This window comes from Choloepus didactylus, chromosome Y (assembly GCF_015220235.1).
Source record: "Choloepus didactylus isolate mChoDid1 chromosome Y, mChoDid1.pri, whole genome shotgun sequence".
Classification (NCBI taxonomy): Eukaryota; Metazoa; Chordata; class Mammalia; order Pilosa; family Megalonychidae; genus Choloepus; species Choloepus didactylus.
This window is the reverse complement of record NC_051335.1, coordinates 38,031,060-38,053,273: the sequence shown is the minus strand read 5'-3', so window position 1 is coordinate 38,053,273 and position 22,214 is coordinate 38,031,060. Positions and strand designations below refer to the sequence as shown.

At 38.8% G+C, this 22,214-nt stretch overlaps 1 protein-coding gene across 1 annotated transcript; it reads right to left on the bottom strand.

The window, feature by feature from the left end:
• Positions 1 to 21,298: 21,298 nt before the first annotated feature.
• Positions 21,299 to 21,625, bottom strand: LOC119523957 (SH3 domain-binding glutamic acid-rich-like protein 2). The gene has a single exon (XM_037822674.1). The coding sequence runs from the start codon at positions 21,623 to 21,625 to the stop codon at positions 21,299 to 21,301; it is 327 nt and encodes a 108-aa protein (XP_037678602.1).
• Positions 21,626 to 22,214: the final 589 nt, after the last annotated feature.

The following is a 22,214-nucleotide window of genomic DNA, read 5'->3' as shown; positions in this document are numbered from 1 at the left end:
ATACCACCCTATTTTAATACCTTACAAGATTGACATTCATTTGTTCTCCCTCATGTGAAAACATTTGTACATTTTATCACAATTGTTGAGCACTCTAAGTTTCACTAAGCTATACAGTCCCAGTCTTTATTTTCCTTCTTTCTTTCTGGTGTCCCATATGCCCCTAACCTTCCTCTTTCAATTATGCATACAGTCATCTTTTTTCAGTTTACTTACATTGTTGTGTTACCATCACCCAAAATTCTGCTCCAAGCCTCTCACTCCTGTCTTTTCCTATCTGTCTGTAGTGCTCCCACTAGTATTTCCTGTAGAGCATGTGTCTTACTTACAAACTCTCTCATTTTCTGTTTGTAAGAGTGTATTTTAAGCTCTCCCTCATATTTGAAGGACAGCTTTGCCAGATATAGGATTTTTGGCTGGCAGTTTTTCTCTTTTGGTATCTTAACTATATCACACCACTTACTTCTTGCTTCCATGGTTTGTGCTGGGAAATCCACACATCGTCTTATCAGGCTTCCCTTGTGTGTGATGAATTGCTTTTCTCTTGCTGCATTTAGGATTCTCTCTTTGACTTTGATGATAATCAGATCAGAATAATCTGATTAATAAGTGTCTTGGCATAGGTGTATTCAGATCAATTCTGTTTGGGGTACACTGTGTTTCTTGGATTTATAATTTTATGTCTTTCATAGGAGATGGGATATTTTCATTATTTTCTCTGTTATTGCTTCTGCCCCTTTTCCCTTCTCTCCTACTTCTGGGACACCCATGACACATACATTCATATGCTTCATGTTGTCATTCAATTCCCTGAGACATTGCTCATATTTTTCCATTCTTTTCCCTATCTGTTCTTTTGTGTGTAGGATTTTAGTTGTTCTGTCCTCCAGTTCCTGCATGTTTTCTTTCTCCTCTTGGAATCTGCTATTGTATGTCTCCATTGTGTTTTTCATCTCTTGTGCTGTGCCTTTCATTTCCGTAGATTCTGCCAGTTGCTTTTTCAAATGTTTGATTTCTCCCTCCTGATCACCCAGTGTTGTCTTGATATCCTTCATCTCTTTTAACATATCTTCCCTAAACTCATTGACTAGGTTTTTGAATTGATTTAGCATATTTACTTGAAAATCTTTAATTGTTATTTTCATTAAAGTGAAACAATATCTCAACTGTATCTTGATTGAGGTGTAAGTTTGTTCCTTTGACTGGCCATATCTCTATTTTTCCTAGTGTGTATTTGTATATTTCTGTTGTCTAGGTATTTGGTTTTCTTGGTTACCCAGTCAGGTTTTCCCAGGACAGAAGGGGCTCATGTCTCAGAATGGGTCTACATTCAGTGTCACATTTCCCTGAGAGTGTGTCTTCAAAGATTGACAGACTTTCCTGTGAGGCCTCTAGTTGCTGTGCTTTTCCTAACTTACCCAGCAGGTAGTGGCTGTCAGCCTGTCTCTCCAAACTGGTGTAAAGATGTGTGGCCTCTTTAGGTTTAGGTTATTTCTGTTTTGACTCTTTTTCCCAGGCCTTGCCATCTGAGTTCTGAAGGGTGGGCCAGCACTAGAGCTGGGGCCCACCTCCTTCCTCTTAAAGAATATACACCCCCTAAGGATCTATCTTCTGCATTTGAATTACTCCTTTGTCTCTCTGGCTCTGTTAACTCCATCCCTGTCTGGCTCAGAGTGCTGTGAACTGAAGATGGCTGAGGCTTTCTGTACTGAGCCACTCAGGTTGAGAGAGAGAAAGGAAAAGGGAAAGAAAGCTCCTTTTCAGAGTCAGTCCATGCCTCCCCCCCCACCACCAGTTTTGCCCACTGGTCAACTATAGCACCTTGCCTTCTGGGCTCCCTCTTCTGAGACACAGGTACCTTCTGGCTATTTCAGGTCAGCTGCCTCTAAAAGCATCTGCATTTTTTTCTTTCATTTTTTTTTCCATCAGCCCCCCCAATCCTCTCCACTGGGAGTGACCTCAGGGCATTTTTCTGCTTGTTAGGGGTTTGTATTTGTAGTTTGTATTCAGTAGTCCACATTTGTTAATTAAAACCCCAATAGGAGCTGGGATGAGCTATATTTTCTTGCTCCAAGAATGCTGCTTTCTCCCACAGTGAGGTCCTGCAGCTCAGCCTGCCATGGGAGGAGGGGGATTCTGGTGCCATTCCACAGTTTTTACTTACAGCTCTTATGCTGTGCTCTCAGCTATTCCACCCCTTCCAGGTTGATGTAGCTATTCCACCCCTTCCAGGTTGATGTACAATGTGTGGACAGTCATGGCTGTCCCCCAGCTGTTGTTCCACATTATTTACTTGTTATTGGTTGTTTATGAGTTGCTCTGGGGGACTAACTAAATTCCACACCTCTCTATACCACCATCTTGCCCATATTCTTTTGGGCAGTTGTTTAAGTTCAGCTGATTGAAGATGAAAAACTTGGGCCTGCTTTGCAGACATTCCTACACAATATGCAGGTGCCATGTGAAAGTGGACAGCTGCAGCACTACATCCCCTTTCTGAGACAACCCTGCAGGATTATTGTGCTTCTTTGGATGTATTGTGCCCCCCAAAACACCATGTTCTTTGATGAAATCTTGTGGGAGCAGATGTATTAGTGTTGATTGGGTTGGAATCATTTGAGTGTTTCCATGGGGATGTGACTCAATTAACTGTAAGTGAAACATTTGATAGTATAATTTCCATGGAGATACAGATACAACCAATTCAGGGTGGATATTGATTTAATCACTTGTGTCCTATAAAAGAGCTCATACACAGAAGTACTTCAGAGCTGCTGAGAGTGACATTTTGGAGAGCAGCTGAAAGAAACATTTTGGAGATGGCCACTGAAAGCAGATTTTTGCTGACAGTTTGGAAATGCTAGCCCAGAGTTTGCTCTGGATAAGCTAAGAGAGGGCAAAATTCCCCAAGAGCAACATTTTTAAGAATGAACAGGAGCTGAAAGTGGAGCTGGATCACAACCTGGGATCAGCAGACACCAGCCCCATGCCCTCCCAGCTAACAGAGGTTTTCCGGATGTCATTGGCCTTCTTTTGGTGAAGGTATATTCATGTTGAAGACTTAATTTGGACATTTTCATGGCTTTCAGACTGTAAATTTGTACCAACATAAACCCCCTTTATAAAAGCCAATCCATTTCTGGTATTTTGCATAATGGCAGCAATAGCAAACTGGAACAGTGGTGAAGGGAAGTCATCACTGTGGACCAAACTTCAAGCAGTGTATCTTCCTGGACATTTTGCTTGTAAGGATAAATGGCCACAGGTGCATTTATATACTGAATTATGGGCTATTGTCTATGGTCCAGCTAAATGGCCAAGGACTTGTAAGGACCATGATTGGAAAATTGGTGACAAAGAGGTCTGGGGAAGAGGTATGTGGATAGACCTCTCTGAATGGGTGAAAAACATGAAGACAATTGTGCCCCATAGGAATGCTTACCAGTGGGAAATTTCAGCAGAAGAATATCTTAATAATCAAGTAGATAGTATGCCCTATTCTGTGGATACCAGTTGGTCTCTTTCTCTAGTCACTCTTGTCAATGCTCAATGTGTTCATGATTATAGTGGTCATGGTAGTAGCGATAGAGGTTATGCATGAGCTGAGCAACCCAGAATTCCACTCACCAAGGCCCATCTGGCTGCAGCCACTGCTGAGTGCCCAGTCACATAGCAGCAGAATCCAACAGTCAGCCCCTGATATGGCATCATCCCCCAAGATGATCAACCTGCTATCTGGTGGCTGGTTGATTACATTGAACCACTTAGGGGCAGCATTTTGTTCTTACTGGAGTAGACACATACTCCAGATATGGATTTGCCTTCCCTGTATGCAACGCTTCTGCCAAAATTACTACTGTCCATGGACTTACAGAACTCCTTATCTACCATCATGGCGTTCCATACAGCATTGCTTCTGATCAAGGAACCCACCACATGGCAAATGAAATGTGAAAGTGGGCACATGCTCATTGAATCTGCTGATCTTACCATGTCCCTCCATCATCCTGAAGCAGCTGGATTGATGGAATGGTGGAATGACCTTTTGAAGACTCAATTATGGTGCCAACTGGGTGGCAATACTTTTCACGACTGGGGTTATGTAGGAGCCTCTATAAGCATTCACCATATGGGGATGTTTCTCCACATACCCAGCATTCCTGGGTCCAGAAATCACAGGGTGGAAATAATAATGGCACTACTCACTACTCCCCCTAGTGATCCACTAAAACACATTTGCTTCCTGTGCAGCAATCTTAAGCTCTCCTGGTCTACAGTTCTTAATTCCTAAAGAAGGGATGCTTTCACCAAGAGACAAGACAATGATTCCACTGAAGTGTGAGTTAAGACTGTCACCCAGTCATTTTGAGATCTTCATGCCTCTGCATCAACAGGCAATGAAATGAATTACTGTACTGGCTGGGGTGATTGATCCTGATTATCAAGAGGAAATAGGACTGCTACTACACAATGGAGGTAAATAAGAGTTTATCTGGAATACAGGTGATCCCCTAGGGCCTCTTTTAATACTATGGTTCCCTGTGATTAAATTCAATCAGAAAACTGCAACAACCCCATTCATCCAGGACAACTTAATGACCCAGAAACTTCAGAAATGAAGTTTGGGTCACCTCAACAGTCAAAGGGCCATGACCAGCTGAGGCTCTTGTTTATGGTAAAGGAACATGGAATGGGTAGTGGAAGAAGATAGTGATAAATGAAATGTATGTCTGCATGACCAGTTACAGAAATGAGGACTGTAATGATTAGGAATAGATACTTTTGAGTATGTTTTTATATATACATAAAGCAAATATCTCTGTTTTCTTCCCTATCTTATACACTTATCATAAACTATAAGTCAATGTCACAGTATTTAAGTTATAGGAAATTAAGTTTAAGAGTGAATATTGAGAAGAGGGGAAGATGGTGGCATAGAGAGGAGTGGAAGCTAGTTAGTCTCCCTGGAACAACTAATAACCAGGAACAACTAATAAATAATCTGGAATAACTGCTGGGAGTCAAATGTGACTGTCCACACATCATACATCAGCCTGGGTTGGGAGGAATGCCCAAGATCACAGCATAAAATCTGTAAGTAAAAACTACAGAACTGAGCCAAGGACCCCTCCCCGATGACAGAGCAAACTGCAAAGCCTGGCTGTGCTAGAGAGCAGCACTCTCTGAACAAGTGAATATACCTCAGCCCAGCTCCAACTGAGGATTTAATTAACAAATGTCAACTGCTCAATATAAGCTATGAATCTCCAATAAGCAGAGGCTTTTGGTGATGACTGACCTTGGAGAGCAGGAGGACCTCTCAGGGAGGGAGGGGGAGCCCAGAGGACTGGGTGTTGTCTCTGGCTGATGGGTAAAACTGAGGGTGACCATGGACTGGCCCTGAAGGGGAGTTTTCTGTCCCTTTTTTAGCTCAGTGGAGAAAGCCTTGGCCATTTTCAGTTCCCAGACAAGAGTGGAGATGGCAGAGGCAGAGAAACTATTCAAATGCAAATATCTCTCCAGGAGGTGTATTTTCCCTAAAAGGAAAGAGGTGGTGCCAAGCTCTACTACCCACCTTCCATGCAAAGCCAGACCCCAGAGCCTGGGGGAAAACAGCCACAGGCCACATCTCCTTACATCATTCTGGAGTGACAGGCTGACAGGCACCACATGCTGAGCAGAAAAGCATGGTAGCTTGAGGCCTCAAAGGGTGTATCAACCTACTAAGACACACCCTAAGGGAGACCTGATACTATTGCCTTCTTCTGAGACCTGAGACCATTCTGGTTTGGGAAAACCTGTTTGGGGTAACCAAGGAAATCAGATGCCTAGACAGCAAAAAACTACAAACTACACTAAGAAAAATGAAGTTATGGCCCAAAGGAACAAACTGACACTTCAACTGACATACAGGAATTTACATAACTAATGCTATATCAATTCAAAAAGCTTTGGGAAGATATAGCAAAAGAGATGAAGCATATAATGAAAACACTGGACATACATAAGGTAGAAATTGAAAATTTGAAAAATAACTGGCAGAATCTATGGAAATGAAAGGCAGAACACAGGAGATGAAAGACACAATGGACACATACAACAGCAGATATTAAGAGGGAGAAAAACACATGCAGACACTGGAGAGCAAGACAACTGAAAGCCTACACACAAAAGAAAAGATGGAGAAAATAATAGAAAATATGAGTAATGTCTCAGGGAATTGAATGACTATACAAAATGTAGGAATGGATGTGTCATGGGTGTCCCAGAAGTAGTAAAGAAGGGAAACGGGCAGAAGCAATAATAGAGGAAACAATCAATGAAAATTTCCCATCTCTTATGAAAGGCATAAAATTACAGCTCCAAGAAGCACAGCATACCCCAAACAGACTGTATCTGAATAGACCTATGCCAAGGCACTTAATAATCAGATTATCAAACAACAAATATAAAGAAAGAATCCTTCAAGCAGCAAGAGAAAAGTGATCCACCACACACAAAGGAAGCTTGATAAGACTATGTGTGGATTTCTCAGCAGAAACCATGGAAGAAAGAAGGAAGTTGGGTGATATATTTAAGATACTGAATGTGAGAATCCACCAACCAAGAATCCTATATCTGGCAAAACTGTCCTTCAAATATGAGGGAGAGAGGCGGGGCAAGATGGCAGACTGGTGAGCTGTATGTTTTAGTTACTCCTCCAGGAAAGTAGGTAAAAAGCCAGGAACTGCATGGACTGGACACCACAGAGCAATCTGTCTTTGGGCATACTTCATACAACACTCATGAAAACGTGGAACTGCTGAGATCAGCGAAATCTGTAAGTTTTTGCGGCCAGGGGACCCGCGCCCCTCCCTGCCAGGCTCAGTCCCGGGGGAGGAGGGGCTGTCAGCTCCAGGAAGGAGAAGGGAGAATTGCAGTGGCTGCTCTTATCGGAAACTCATTCTACTGATTCAAACTCCAACCATAGATAGACTGAGGCCAGACACCAGAGACTCTGAGAGCAGCCAGCCCAGCAGAGAGGAGACAGGCATAGAAAAAAAACAACACGAAAAACTCCAAAATAAAAGCAGAGGATTTTTGGAGTTCTGGTGAACACAGAAAGGGGAAGGGCGGAGATCAGGCCTTGAGGCGCATATGCAAATCCCGAAGCAAGGCTGATCTCTCTGCCCTGGGCACCTTTCCTTAAGGGCCCTGGTTGCTTTGTCTATTAGCATTTCAATAACCCATTAGATCTCTGAGGAGGGCCGTTTTTTTTTTTTTTTTTTTAAATCCTTTTTGCTTTTTCTAAAACAATTACTCTAAGAAGCTCAATACAGAAAGCTTCAAAGAATTGCAATTTGGGCATGTCAAGTCAAGAGCAGAACTAAGAGAGCTCTGAGACAAAAGGCAATAATCCAGTGGCTGAGAAAATTCACTAAACAACACAACTTCCCAAGAAAAGGGGGATGTCCGCTCACAGCCACCATCCTGGTGGACAGGAAACACTCCTGCCCATCGCCAGCCCCATAGCCCAGAGCTGCCCCAGACAACCCAGTGTGACGGAAGTGCTTCAAATAACAGGCACACACCACAAAACTGGGCGTGGACATTAGCCTTCCCTGCAACCTCAGCTGAATGTCCCACAGCTGGGAAGGGGGAGCAGTGTGAATTAACAGAGCCCCATTCAGCCATCATTTGAGCAGACTGGGAGCCTCCCAACACAGCCCAGCAGCCCAGAACTGCCCTGGGGGGACGGCACTCACCTGTGACATAGCACAGTCATCCCTCAACAGAGGACCCGGGGTGCACAGCCTGGAAGAGGGGCCCACTTGCAAGTCTCAGGAGCCATACGCCAATACCAAAGACTTGTGGGTCAGTGGCAGAGACAAACTGTGGCAGGACTGAACTGAAGGATTAGACTATTGCAGTAGCTTTAAAACTCTAGGATCATCAGGGAGATTTGATTGTTAGGGCCACCCCCCCTCCCCGACTGCCCAGAAACACGCCCCACATACAGGGCAGGCAACACCAACTACACACGCAAGCTTGGTACACCAATTGGGCCCCACAAGACTCACTCCCCCACTCACCAAAAAGGCTAAGCAGGGGAGATCTGGCTTGTGGAGAACAGGTGGCTCGTGGACGCCACCTGCTGGTTAGTTAGAGAAAGTGTACTCCACGAAGCTGTAGATCTGATAAATTAGAGATAAGGACTTCAACTGGTCTACAAACCCTAAAAGAACCCTATCAAGGTCAGCAAATGCCACGAGGCCAAAAACAACAGAAAATTATAAAGCATATGAAAAAACCAGACAATATGGATAACCCAAGCCCAAGCACCCAAATCAAAAGACCAGAAGAGACACACCTAGAGCAGCTACTCAAAGAACTAAAGATGAACAATGAGACCCTAGTACGGGATATGAAGGAAATCAAGAAGACCCTAGAAGAGCATAAAGAAGACATTGCAAGACTCAATAAAAAAATGGATGATCTTATGGAAATTAAAGAAACTGTTGACCAAATTAAAAAGATTCTGGACACTCATAGTACAAGACTAGAGGAAGTTGAACAACGAATCAGTGACCTGGAAGATGACAGAATGGAAAATGAAAGCATAAAAGAAAGAATGGGGAAAAAAATTGAAAAACTCGAAATGGACCTCAGGGATATGATAGATAATATGAAACGTCTGAATATAAGACTCATTGGTGTCCCAGAAGGGGAAGAAAAGGGTAAAGGTCTAGGAAGAGTATTCAAAGAAATTGTTGGGGAAAACTTCCCAAATCTTCTAAACAACATAAATACACAAATCATAAATGCTCAGCGAACTCCAAATAGAATAAATCCAAAAAAACCCACTCCGAGACATATACTGATCACACTGTCAAACATAGAAGAGAAGGAGCAAGTTCTGAAAGCAGCAAGAGAAAAGCAATTCACCACATACAAAGGAAACAGCATAAGACTAAGTAGTGACTACTCAGCAGCCACCATGGAGGCGAGAAGGCAGTGGCACGATATATTTAAAATTCTGAGAGAGAGGAATTTCCAGCCAAGAATACTTTATCCAGCAAAGCTCTCCTTCAAATTTGAGGGAGAGCTTAAATTTTTCACAGACAAAGAAATGCTGAGAGAATTTGCTAACAAGAGACCTGCCCTACTGGAGATACTAAAGGGAGCCCTACAGACAGAGAAACAAAGACAGGACAGAGAGACTTGGAGAAAGGTTCAGTACTAAAGAGATTCGGTATGGGTACAATAAAGGATATTAATAGAGAGAGGGAAAAATATGGCAAACATAATCCGAAGGATAAGATGGCCGATTCAAGAAATGCCTTCACGGTTTTAACGTTGAATGTAAATGGATTAAACTACCCAATTAAAAGATATAGATTCGCAGAATGGATCAAAAAAAATGAACCATCAATATGTTGCATACAAGAGACTCATCTTAGACACAGGGACACAAAGAAACTGAAAGTGAAAGGATGGAAAAAAATATTTCATGCAAGCTACAGCCAAAAGAAAGCAGGTGTAGCAATATTAATCTCAGATAAAATAGACTTCAAATGCAGGGATGTTTTGAGAGACAAAGAAGGCCACTACATACTAATAAAAGGGGCAATTCAGCAAGAAGAAATAACAATCGTAAATGTCTATGCACCCAATCAAGGTGCCACAAAATACATGAGAGAAACATTGACAAAACTAAAGGAAGCAATTGATGTTTCCACAATAATTGTGGGAGACTTCAACACATCACTCTCTCCTATAGATAGATCAACCAGACAGAAGACCAATAAGGAAATTGAAAACCTAAACAATCTGATAAATGAATTAGATTTAACAGACATCTACAGGACATTACATCCCAAATCAACAGGATACACATACTTTTCTAGTGCTCATGGAACTTTCTCCAGAATAGATCATATGCTGGGACATAAAACAAGCCTCAATAAATTTAAAAAGATTGAAATTATTCAAAGCACATTCTCTGACCACAATGGAATACAATTAGAAGTCAATAACCATCAGAGACTTAGAAAATTCACAAATACCTGGAGGTTAAACAACACACTCCTAAACAATCAGTGGGTTAAAGAAGAAATAGCAAGAGAAATTGCTAAATATATAGAGACGAATGAAAATGAGAACACAACATACCAAAACCTATGGGATGCAGCAAAAGCAGTGCTAAGGGGGAAATTTATAGCACTAAACGCATATATTAAAAAGGAAGAAAGAGCCAAAATCAAAGAACTAATGGATCAACTGAAGAAGCTAGAAAATGAACAGCAAACCAATCCTAAACCAAGTACAAGAAAAGAAATAACAAGGATTAAAGCAGAAATAAATGACATAGAGAACAAAAAAACAATAGAAAGGATAAATATCACCAAAAGTTGGTTCTTTGAGAAGATCAACAAGATTGACAAGCCCCTAGCTAGACTGACAAAATCAAAAAGAGAGAAGACCCATATAAACAAAATAATGAATGAAAAAGGTGACATAACTGCAGATCCTGAAGAAATTAAAAAAATTATAAGAGGATATTATGAACAACTGTATGGCAACAAACTGGATAATGTAGAAGAAATGGACAATTTCCTGGAAACATATGAACAACCTAGACTGACCAGAGAAGAAATAGAAGACCTCAACCAACCCATCACAAGCAAAGAGATCCAATCAGTCATCAAAAATCTTCCCACAAATAAATGCCCAGGGCCAGATGGCTTCACAGGGGAATTCTACCAAACTTTCCAGAAAGAACTGACACCAATCTTACTCAAACTCTTTCAAAACATTGAAGAAAATGGAACACTACCTAACTCATTTTATGAAGCTAACATCAATCTAATACCAAAACCAGGCAAAGATGCTACAAAAAAGGAAAACTACCGGCCAATCTCCCTAATGAATATAGATGCAAAAATCCTCAACAAAATACTTGCAAATCGAATCCAAAGACACATTAAAAAAATCATACACCATGACCAAGTGGGGTTCATTCCAGGCATGCAAGGATGGTTCAACATAAGAAAAACAATCAATGTATTACAACACATTAAAAACTCGAAAGGGAAAAATCAATTGATCATCTCAATAGATGCTGAAAAAGCATTTGACAAAATCCAACATCTGTTTTTGATAAAAACACTTCAAAAGGTAGGAATTGAAGGAAACTTCCTCAACATAATAAAGAGCATATATGAAAAACCCACAGCCAGCATAGTACTCAATGGTGAGAGACTGAAAGCCTTCCCTCTAAGATCGGGAACAAGACAAGGATGCCCGCTGTCTCCACTGTTATTCAACATTGTGCTGGAAGTGCTAGCCAGGGCAATCCGGCAAGACAAAGAAATAAAAGGCATCCAAATTGGAAAAGAAGAAGTAAAACTGTCATTGTTTGCAGATGATATGATCTTATATCTAGAAAACCCTGAGAAATCAACGATACACCTACTAGAGCTAATAAACAAATTTAGCAAAGTAGCGGGATACAAGATTAATGCACATAAGTCAGTAATGTTTCTATATGCTAGAAATAAACAAACTGAAGAGACACTCAAGAAAAAGATACCATTTTCAATAGCAACTAAAAAAATCAAGTACCTAGGAATAAACTTAACCAAAGATGTAAAAGACCTACACAAAGAAAACTACATAACTCTACTAAAAGAAATAGAAGGGGACCTTAAAAGATGGAAAAATATTCCATGTTCATGGATAGGAAGGCTAAATGTCATTAAGATGTCAATTCTACCCAAACTCATCTACAGATTCAATGCAATCCCAATCAAAATTCCAACAACCTACTTTGCAGACTTGGAAAAGCTAGTTATCAAATTTATTTGGAAAGGGAAGATGCCTCGAATTGCTAAAGACACTCTAAAAAAGAAAAACGAAGTGGGAGGACTTACACTCCCTGACTTTGAAGCCTATTATAAAGCCACAGTTGCCAAAACAGCATGGTACTGGCACAAAGATAGACATATAGATCAATGGAATCGAATTGAGAATTCAGAGATAGACCCTCAGATCTATGGCCGACTGATCTTTGATAAGGCCCCCAAAGTCACCGAACTGAGCCATAATGGTCTTTTCAACAAATGGGGCTGGGAGAGTTGGATATCCATATCCAAAGAATGAAAGAGGACCCCTACCTCACCCCCTACACAAAAATTAACTCAAAATGGACCAAAGATCTCAATATAAAAGAAAGTACCATTAAACTCCTAGAAGATAATGTAGGAAAACATCTTCAAGACCTTGTATTAGGAGGCCACTGCCTAGACTTTACACCCAAAGCACAAGCAACAAAAGAGAAAATAGATAAATGGGAACTCCTCAAGCTTAGAAGTTTCTGCACCTCAAAGGAATTTCTCAAAAAGGTAAAGAGGCAGCCAACTCAATGGGAAAAAATTTTTGGAAACCATGTATCTGACAAAAGACTGATATCTTGCATATACAAAGAAATCCTACAACTCAATGACAATAGTACAGACAGCCCAATTATAAAATGGGCAAAAGATATGAAAAGACAGTTCTCTGAAGAGGAAATACAAATGGCCAAGAAACACATGAAAAAATGTTCAGCTTCACTAGCTATTAGAGAGATGCAAATTAAGACCACAATGAGATACCATCTAACACCGGTTAGAATGGCTGCCATTAAACAAACAGGAAACTACAAATGCTGGAGGGGATGTGGAGAAATTGGGACTCTTATTCATTGTTGGTGGGACTGTATAATGGTTCAGCCACTCTGGAAGTCAGTCTGGCAGTTCCTTAGAAAACTAGAGATAGAGCTACCATTCGATCCAGCGATTGCACTTCTCGGGATATACCCGGAAGATCGGAAAGCAGTGACACGAACAGATATCTGCACGCCAATGTTCATAGCAGCATTATTCACAATTGCCAAGAGATGGAAACAACCCAAATGTCCTTCAACAGATGAGTGGATAAATAAAATGTGGTATATACACACGATGGAATACTACGCGGCAGTAAGAAGGAACGATCTGGTGAAACATATGACAACATGGATGAACCTTGAAGACATAATGCTGAGCGAAATAAGCCAGGCACAAAAAGAGAAATATTATATGCTACCACTAATGTGAACTTTGAAAAATGTAAAACAAATGGTTTATAATGTAGAATGTAGGGGAACTAGCAGTAGAGAGCAATTAAGGAAGGGGGAACAATAATCCAAGAAGAACAGATAAGCTATTTAACGTTCTGGGGATGCCCAGAAATGACTATGGTCTGTTAATTTCTGATGGATGTAGTAGGAACAAGTTCACTGAAATGTTGCTATAGTATGTAACTTTCTTGGGGTAAAGTAGGAACATGTTGGAAGTTAAGCAGTTATCTTAGGTTAGTTGTCTTTTTCTTACTCCCTTGTTATGGTCTCTTTGAAATGTTCTTTTATTGTATGTTTGTTTTCTTCTTAACTTTTTTTTCATACAGTTGATTTAAAAAAGAAAGGAAAGTTAAAAAAAAAAAAGAAAAGAAAAAAGACAAACAAGGAAAAAAAAAATATGTAGTGCCCCCTTGAGGAGCCTGTGGAGAATGCAGGGGTATCCGCCTACCCCACCTCCATGGTTGCTAACATGACCACAGACATAGGGGACTGGTGGTTTGATGGGTTGAGCCCTCTACCATAAGTTTTACCCTTGGGAAGACGGTTGCTGCAAAGGAGAGGCTAGGCCTCCCTGTATTTGTGCCTAAGAGTCTCCTCCTGAATGCCTCTTTGTTGCTCAGATGTGGCCCTCTCTCTCTAGCTAAACCAACTTGAAAGGTGAAATCACTGCCCTCCCCCCTACGTGGGATCAGACACCCAGGGAAGTGAATCTCCCTGGCAACGTGGAATATGACTCCCGGGGAGGAATGTAGACCCGGCATCGTGGGATGGAGAACATCTTCTTGACCAAAAGGGGGATGTGAAAGGAAATGAAATAAGCTTCAGTGGCAGAGAGATTCCAAAACGAGCCGAGAGATCACTCTGGTGGGCACTCTTACGCACACTTTAGACAACCTTTTTTAGGTTCTAAAGAATTGGGGTAGCTGGTGGTAGATACCTGAAACTATCCAACTACAACCCAGAACCCATGAATCTCGAAGACAGTTGTATAAAAATGTAGCTTATGAGGGGTGACAATGAGATTGGGAAAGCCATAAGGACCAAACTCCACTTTGTCTAGTTTATGGATGGATGTGTAGAAAAGTAGGGGAAGGAAACAAACAGACAAAGGTACCCAGTGTTCTTTTTTACTTCAATTGCTCTCTTTCACTCTAATTATTATTCTTGTTATTTTTGTGTGTGTGCTAATGAAGGTGTCAGGGATTGATTTAGGTGATGAATGTACAACTATGTAATGGTACTGTAAACAATCGAAAGTACAATTTGTTTTGTATGACTGCGTGGTATGTGAATATATCTCAATAAAATGATGATTAAAAAAAAAATATGAGGGAGAGCTTAAAATATTCTCTGACAAACAGACAATGACAGAGTTTGTGAACAAGATACCTGCTCTACAGGAAAAACTAAAGGGAGCACTACAGAGAGAAAGGAAAAGACAGGAGTGAGAGGTTTGGAACACAATTTTGGGAGATAGTAGCACAGCAATATAAGGACACTGAGCAAAGATGACTGTGAGTATGTTTGAAAGACAAAGGTTAAGTGCATGTAGGACCCCAAAAGGAAAGGGGAAGGATAAAGACTGGGACTGTATAAATCAGTGAAACCTAGGGTGCTCAATGATTGTGATAAAAGTTACAAATATGTTTTTACATGAGGGAGAACAAATGAATGTCAACATTGCAAGGTGTTAAAAATAGGGTGGGATTGGGGGAAAAATACAATCAATGTAAACTAGACATTCTAGTAAAGAGAAACATTGTATTATGCTTCCTTTAATGTAACAAAGGCAATACACCAAAGCTAAATGCATATGAGGGTGGACATACGGGAGTCAGGTACTCTTGGCATTGGGGATGTTGTCTGACTCTATTCTACTTTAGTTTAATGCTATCTTTCCTTTTATGTCTTCCTAGCTGTCATTTTTTTTCTCTTTCTTTTTTTTTTTTTTTTGTCTACCTTCTTTGACTCCTCCTCCTGCTTTGTGGAAGAAATGGAGATGTCCTTATATAGATAGTGGTGATTGTGGTGAATACATAAATACATTAATATACAGGAAACTAGTGTTTGTTTACTTAAGATGGAATGTATGGTGTGTGAACAAACCCATCTTAAAAATTGGGCTGATGAAGAAACCTTCAGGACACTATATTGAGTGAAATAAGACAGACACACAAGGACAAATATTGCAGGGTTTCACTGATATGAACTAGTTATAACATGTAAACTCATAGACATGAAATATTAGTTACCAGTATATAGAACAGGCTAAAGAATTGGGAGCAGTTTCTTATTATGAGCAGAATATCCAACTAGGGTGAACTTGAAAGTTTGGAAGTGGACAAAGGTGATGGTAGCACATTGCAAGAATGACTAACAGTGCTGAATGGTGGAAAGAGTAAGCTCAGAGTCACGTATGTCACCAGAAGGAAAGTTGGAGGTGAAAAGATGGGAATGTATAAAACAGTGAATCTTGTGGTGGACAATGTCTGTGATTAACTGTGCAAATCTCTCTCATGAACTAGAGCAAATGTATGACACTAGAACTAGAAGTTAATAATAGAGGGACATATAGGAAAAAAATATACCTATTGCAAAGTATATACTACAATTAGTAATATTTTAACATTCTTTCATCAACAGTAACAAATGTACTATACCAATATGATGAATAAATAATGGAGGAGGGGTGAGGTTAGGAGTGTGTAAGGATTTGAGTTTCCTTCTTTTGTCTTCATTTCTTTTCTGGAGTAATGAAAGTGTTCTAAAAATTGAAAAAAATAGTAATTGTGGTGATCGATGCACAGCTGGATTTTATTGTGGACAATTGATTGTACACTTTGGATCTTTGGATAATTGTATGGTTTGTGAACAATACGAATTAAAAAAATAAAAAAGTCAAGTAGAAGTATAAAATAAAAAAAAAAAGAAAAGAAAAGAAAAGAAAAAAAACGAGTGAATATTACCCATGGACTTTGTACTCTATTCTGGGGAAAGTTAGTGTGCTTCTGGTTGTATGAAGTACAGTTGAGTATTGTTAGGCAAAAATATAACTGTTGTTTTTATTTAGAGATTAAGTATGGTTTAAGGAGATGTTTATGTGTGCCAAGTTGACAAGGGGTGGACTGTGACGGTTAAATTCATATATCAACTTAGTCAGTTTATAAGGTTCAGTTTACAGGGCCAAGCAAGCACTGGCCTGGTTGTTACCATGAGGATATTTCATAAATTTAACCATCAGTAGGTTTATTGCATCTGTGGCTGATCTTTAATCAGTTGAGACTGTGTTCAGCAAAGAGAAATCTCTCTAATCCAAGCAGTTGAATCCCTTAAAGGGAGAAGGGATGATTTCAGCAGTCAGATGGGGGAGCTTCTATCTCTACTTCAGCCAGCCAGTTTCACTTGGGGAATTCATCAAAACCTTCACTGGAGTTCCCAGCTTTTAACCTGCCCTATGGAATTTGGATTTGCCAATCCCCACAGTCACATGAGCCAATTTCTGTGAAAAACCTTATAATAGTTACATTGAGCGCACACACACACACACACACACACACACACACGTCTCCTGTCAGCTCTGTTCACTAGAGAACCCTGACTAATATAGTAAGCATCATACTTGATGAAATATTGAACAGTTTCCACTGGGATAGAGAACAATAAAAGTATACTCACTATAACCATTTACATTCAATATTGTACCGAAGGTATTAGCCAATACAACTAAGTAAGACAAAGAAATAAAAGGTATTGAGTTTGGAAAAAAAAGAAATGTGCAATTATTCTCAGAAGATATGATTGCATACCTAGATAATCCACAAACTCCTACAAAAAAAGGATTAGAAATGAGAAGAAAATTTGGCAAATTTGACATGTTCACTGGATACAAGTCGATTACACAAAATTCAATTATATCTCTATATACTAGCAATAAATGAATTGAAAATAAGTATTTAAAAATACTATTGAAATACATAAATTACCTAGGAAGTAAGCTAAGGGAAATTGTGCAAGAGCTCTATACTGAAAACTGCAAAATATTACTGACTGCAATATTAAAAGTATTAAATAAATAGAGGGATATACTATGTTCATTGCATAAAAGTCTCAATATTTTAAGTATGTCACATCTCTCCAAATTGATTCATATATTTAAGACAACCAAAAAAATATCAGATTTTTAAAAATTTATAAAATGGTTCTAAAACATACATGGAAATTCAAAATTCCAAGAATATCCAAGGTTATATTGCAGAAGAAGAAATCTGGGATATTTACAAAATCCAATTTTGAAATTTGACTGTAAATAAACAGTAATTAAGACACTGTGGTGTTGTTACAATGACAGCAAATAGACTAAAGGAATGGAAAGTTCACAAGTTGCTCCACATACATATTGTCACCTGATTTTCATCATAGATCCACTACAATTCTTTGGGACAAAAGAAATTGTACTTAGGAAATTTTATAGCTATATGGAAGAAAATAAATCTTGATCCCCTTAATTGGAGATTAAGCATATATCTAAATACAAAAGCTGAAAGAATAATACTCCTAGAGAAAAACCTAGGATAATTTCATGATGAACTTGGTGTAGGGAAATAATTTTTTAATTGTTAAATTTGACTTCATTCCTAGGAAGAACTTTTGTATATTAAAAGCCACCATTAAGAAAATGAAGAAGAGACAAGCTCCACTTTGAGAGATTTTTCAAAATGCATATATTTGGCAAATGTGTCACATCTAGAAAGTATAAAAGGTTTGAATAAATAAATAATAAAAAGTGAAATCCCCAAATTTAAGAAATGGGTAAAGAATTAAAGAGAAACTTGACAGAAAAGGAAATCTAAATGACCAATAAGCATGATGAAAGGTGATAAACATATTTACTGCTCATAATAATTAAAATTAAAATCACAATGACATACCACTACACATATACCAGAAGGGAAAAAAAAATAAAGATCAACAATAGTAACACTTGGGCATTTTGGACAACTGTAATGCTATTACATTGCCAATTTTAAAAAGGCACAACCTCTTTTAAAAATGTTAATATCTACTACTACTAAACATAAGCCTACTCTGTAATACACTTATAATCCATTCCTTAGTGTATACACAACAGAAATAAGAGTTGATGCCTACCATTAACTATGTGTAAGAATGTTCATAGTAGATTTACACATTATAGCCAATAACTAGAAACAACCTAACATCCACTAATAGTAGAATGGTTAAATAGACTGTGTTTTTACTGCAATGGAATACTGCCACACTATTTTATTTATATTCTAGTGATTCATGTGACTGTATAGATGGGTCTCATACATATAATGTTGAGTGAAAAATGTCAGAGACAAGAATACTTTCTATGTGATTCTATCTATATGATGTGTAAAAGCAGGCAAAACTAACGTGGGGTGATAGAAATAGAACAGTAGGGAAAAGGACCCTTTTGGGCATGGGGGGCTAGAAATAATCTGTATCATTATCTGGGCAATTCTATATACACACATGCACACACACATGCATAATTATTCATGTAGTATATATGTGTGCTTTTATATATTTATTTATCTGTATTTATCTATATATAATGGTGATATATATATATATATATATATATATATACACACACATATATATATACACATATGCATGCCATCACTTAAGACTTGTGCACTTTACTGTATGTAATTTATACCTTAAAAACAAACAAGATGATATGGGAATATTATGAACAGTTTTACAAAATACAGTTGTCAAATTAGATGAAATGGGCAAACTCCTTGGAACATGCAATTAAGTAAATTTCTCTTAAGAGGAATTAGAAAATTGTAACAATCCCAGAACTCTTAAATAAATTGAATCTGTTATCATAAACCGTCTACAAAAATACTCTATACCAGAGAGCTTTGCTGGTGAATTTGTCCAAATATTTAAGGCAGAAATAAAACCAAATTTACCCAAAGTGTTACAGAGAATAGAAAAAGAAGGAACACTTCCTCACTTTTTATGGGGCCAGCATAACCTGATACCCAAATCTGAAATAATAGTTACTTAAAAAGATGGATAACAGTGCTGAATTACTACTGTAGGATACACATCATCTAGTCTCAACCCTGCTTTTTTAAAAAATGTCAGCTAACAAATCAAGAGACAAAGCCTGGCTGGTACTGAGCTTGTTGTGAGTGAGCTGGAAGCACAGTATGTGACTTTATCTCAGTGACTCAACTCTTCAGAGTACTGAGGAATTGCGCTGCAGGATCACACTGTGTTCAGGGAATGTTGTGTCTTGTACTATTTTACCACTCAAATTTTTAATACTAACGATGATTTTCTTGCTTCCTTCTTTAACTAGCGGTCTTTAGATTTTGGTAATCACAGTCTTAAAGCCTAGGAAAGAAGTGGGTGGAAATTGTAGAAATAGGTGTAATATCAAGGGCATTTTAAGACAGAATTTTAAGTTTATTTTCTATAGTTTATTTGGACAAAGGGAATGTGCTGCTAAAAATCAAATTATGCCACTTAAAATTAAATAGAGTACTAAGTGCCATCCTTCTGTTTGTGGTCTCTGGCTGCAAATCTCAGGCTGGGATTTCAGATTCAGCATTCAACAAGTTCATTAGAATATAACAAGTTTAGCAAGGCAGGAGGGTGACAGGGATTTAATTCTCTGCTCTTTCAATTTCTTATAAACTTCCTCCTCAGAACCTTAACAGCAACTCCAGCATCTGTGTGCCAGGAATAGCAGAATATTCTAGGCAGCTCTCTAAGCATATATCTCATTTAAGGCTGTACCCACATTTGACAATTAAATATTCTAAAAATGGCAAGTGTCCCTGTTCTGGCGACAAGGATGCAGAAACAGGGCCTCTGCCCTAATGAGGTACGCACATTCAGAGTTTATCAGCATCCAATCCAATTGGAGTAGAGATTTTGCTTGCCAAATAAAATTCAGTTACTTTCTAGACAGCCTGCTGCCCCTTTCCTGTGTATGCTGCTCGGAAAACTCACTCAGGTGCTCGTATCTGGAATGAGAGCACATGTCTACATTAATGTAAAAAAAAAGATGACACTGTGCAATGGCCAGAATTATGAGGAGCAAAGTTACAGGAATTATGAAAAGTAACACAGGAACAAGTTTAAATTGTATGGCAACATTGGTATCTTTTAATATGCCTCCTCAAGGGTTCACAAAATATATCTAACCAAGATCTTCCCTGCTCAAAATAATATAATTCCTTCACAAAATAGAACAATCCACTGTTAATTAGAAGAGATGTATTTAAAAATATATGTGCATTTGTGTGTGAATAAATCACCAGAGCTGACAATGCCTTCAGATGTTAAACAATTTTCCTATACATTTACTATCTAATTAGTGCACCTCTTAAAATATATCTTTCATGCAGTCTTACACATTTAGGTGGAACTTTCCCCTTGCAACAATTAAAGAAGCATGTATTTTCCAAAATAGCAATTATTTTCATCCCTGTAACTTGGTCCTGTTCACCTATTGTTGCTACAGTGATTTTTGGAGACATCTGTGGGAACATGGAGGATTTACAGGGATAAGAGTTTCCATTTCAAAAAGATGGCAAGGACATCTAAGTTTTTCTACAGGTGTTATTACAAAGCACTGGAACTATCACATTTATGATTCTGCAGCAAAAATCTTCAATGCCTTTTGTCAAGCAGCATTGCATTTTTTTTTTCTGATGAAAAGATTTTAATAGTCTGGCAAACTAATTTCAAAGGTACAATCCACATAGTTTAAAGAGAAGTGAATTTTATCAATACTGGCATCTACCACAACCCAGGGCAGATACAGTATTCTCTCTGATGATGTCACTTACTTATCTTTTGAGTCATTAAAGAAGGACACTTGTAACAGGTGCAGTACCTGCAGATGCGTGAGGCAAGTGCAGGAGAATCTGAAAATAAGAAAATACCCAACATAGTCTTAATTTGGCTTAAAGCAATAGTGTAATCCCCATTATACCCACATCTTCCAAAAAACACCTTATTCATGGCAAGCAAAGTTGCTGATGATGCACGTGGCTTTTATCACAGAGATGCATTAAGTAAACAGGTGTGTGCTGAGTACCAGAGGGCACTTCAAAATGCGTCTTCATCTTCTACTTTTCCTCTCTAAGGTTCTGCCTCTGATGCCAACCGTGGTTTTAGGCCTAAGAATGAAAAGACTGTGTTGGTTTCTTTTGATTCAAAAAAAAAAAAGTCATTATTTTCACAGTATCGGTCGCCATTAAATATCTGAGGTGGCAGACGTTTGTCCCACGTGGGCTTCTTTTCCAGAGGAATGTTTTTGAACATCCATTGCCTGTGTTCTTCTGACATTTTGATATTTAACCCTTCACATTCTATCTTGTCGGCTTCCAGAAATCTATCTACATCCTGCTGTTTCTTCTTTATCGCCACAAAGCTGGAGGAAGAGGCAATGGAGACGCGGTTGACCATCCTCTCGATGCGCCGGGTATGGCTCCTCTACTCCAGGGAGCTCAGGGCTGAGGCAGAGAGAATCAGGCTCCGAGCCTCTGCCCTTGGCCAGCATAGAGCTCCAGTCGGGGAAGATCTCAGGGATCTGCCAGCTACAGATTTTGAAGAGTATTAGAAAAATAAAAGGTGAACTGCATACCAATTTGTCAGTCATGAAAGGGTACATACTCTTACTCCACTGCTAGATATGAAGAGATTGGAGTTTTTCTATAGCATCCTTTACAGAGGCTCAGATGCTTCTCTGTTTGAAAAAAGTCTATGTTTCTGGGGACACACATTTTTAAATGAGTATCATGGGACAATAGAAATAAATGAATAAGACAATATATAGCTCCTAAAATGGAAATTTGGCTTCATAATAAAGCATACTTGGCTTTAGAAATTAAAACGAAAACAAAACAAAGCATACATTTTAAAAGCCTCTTAAATAAATTTGTATGGCAGAACATTTCATAAATCTTATAGATATAAAGAGAAAATCTATGTGAGATGCTAAGATTTTACATTATTGAGTAAAATGTAATTCTCATCAAATAAAATTATATATCAG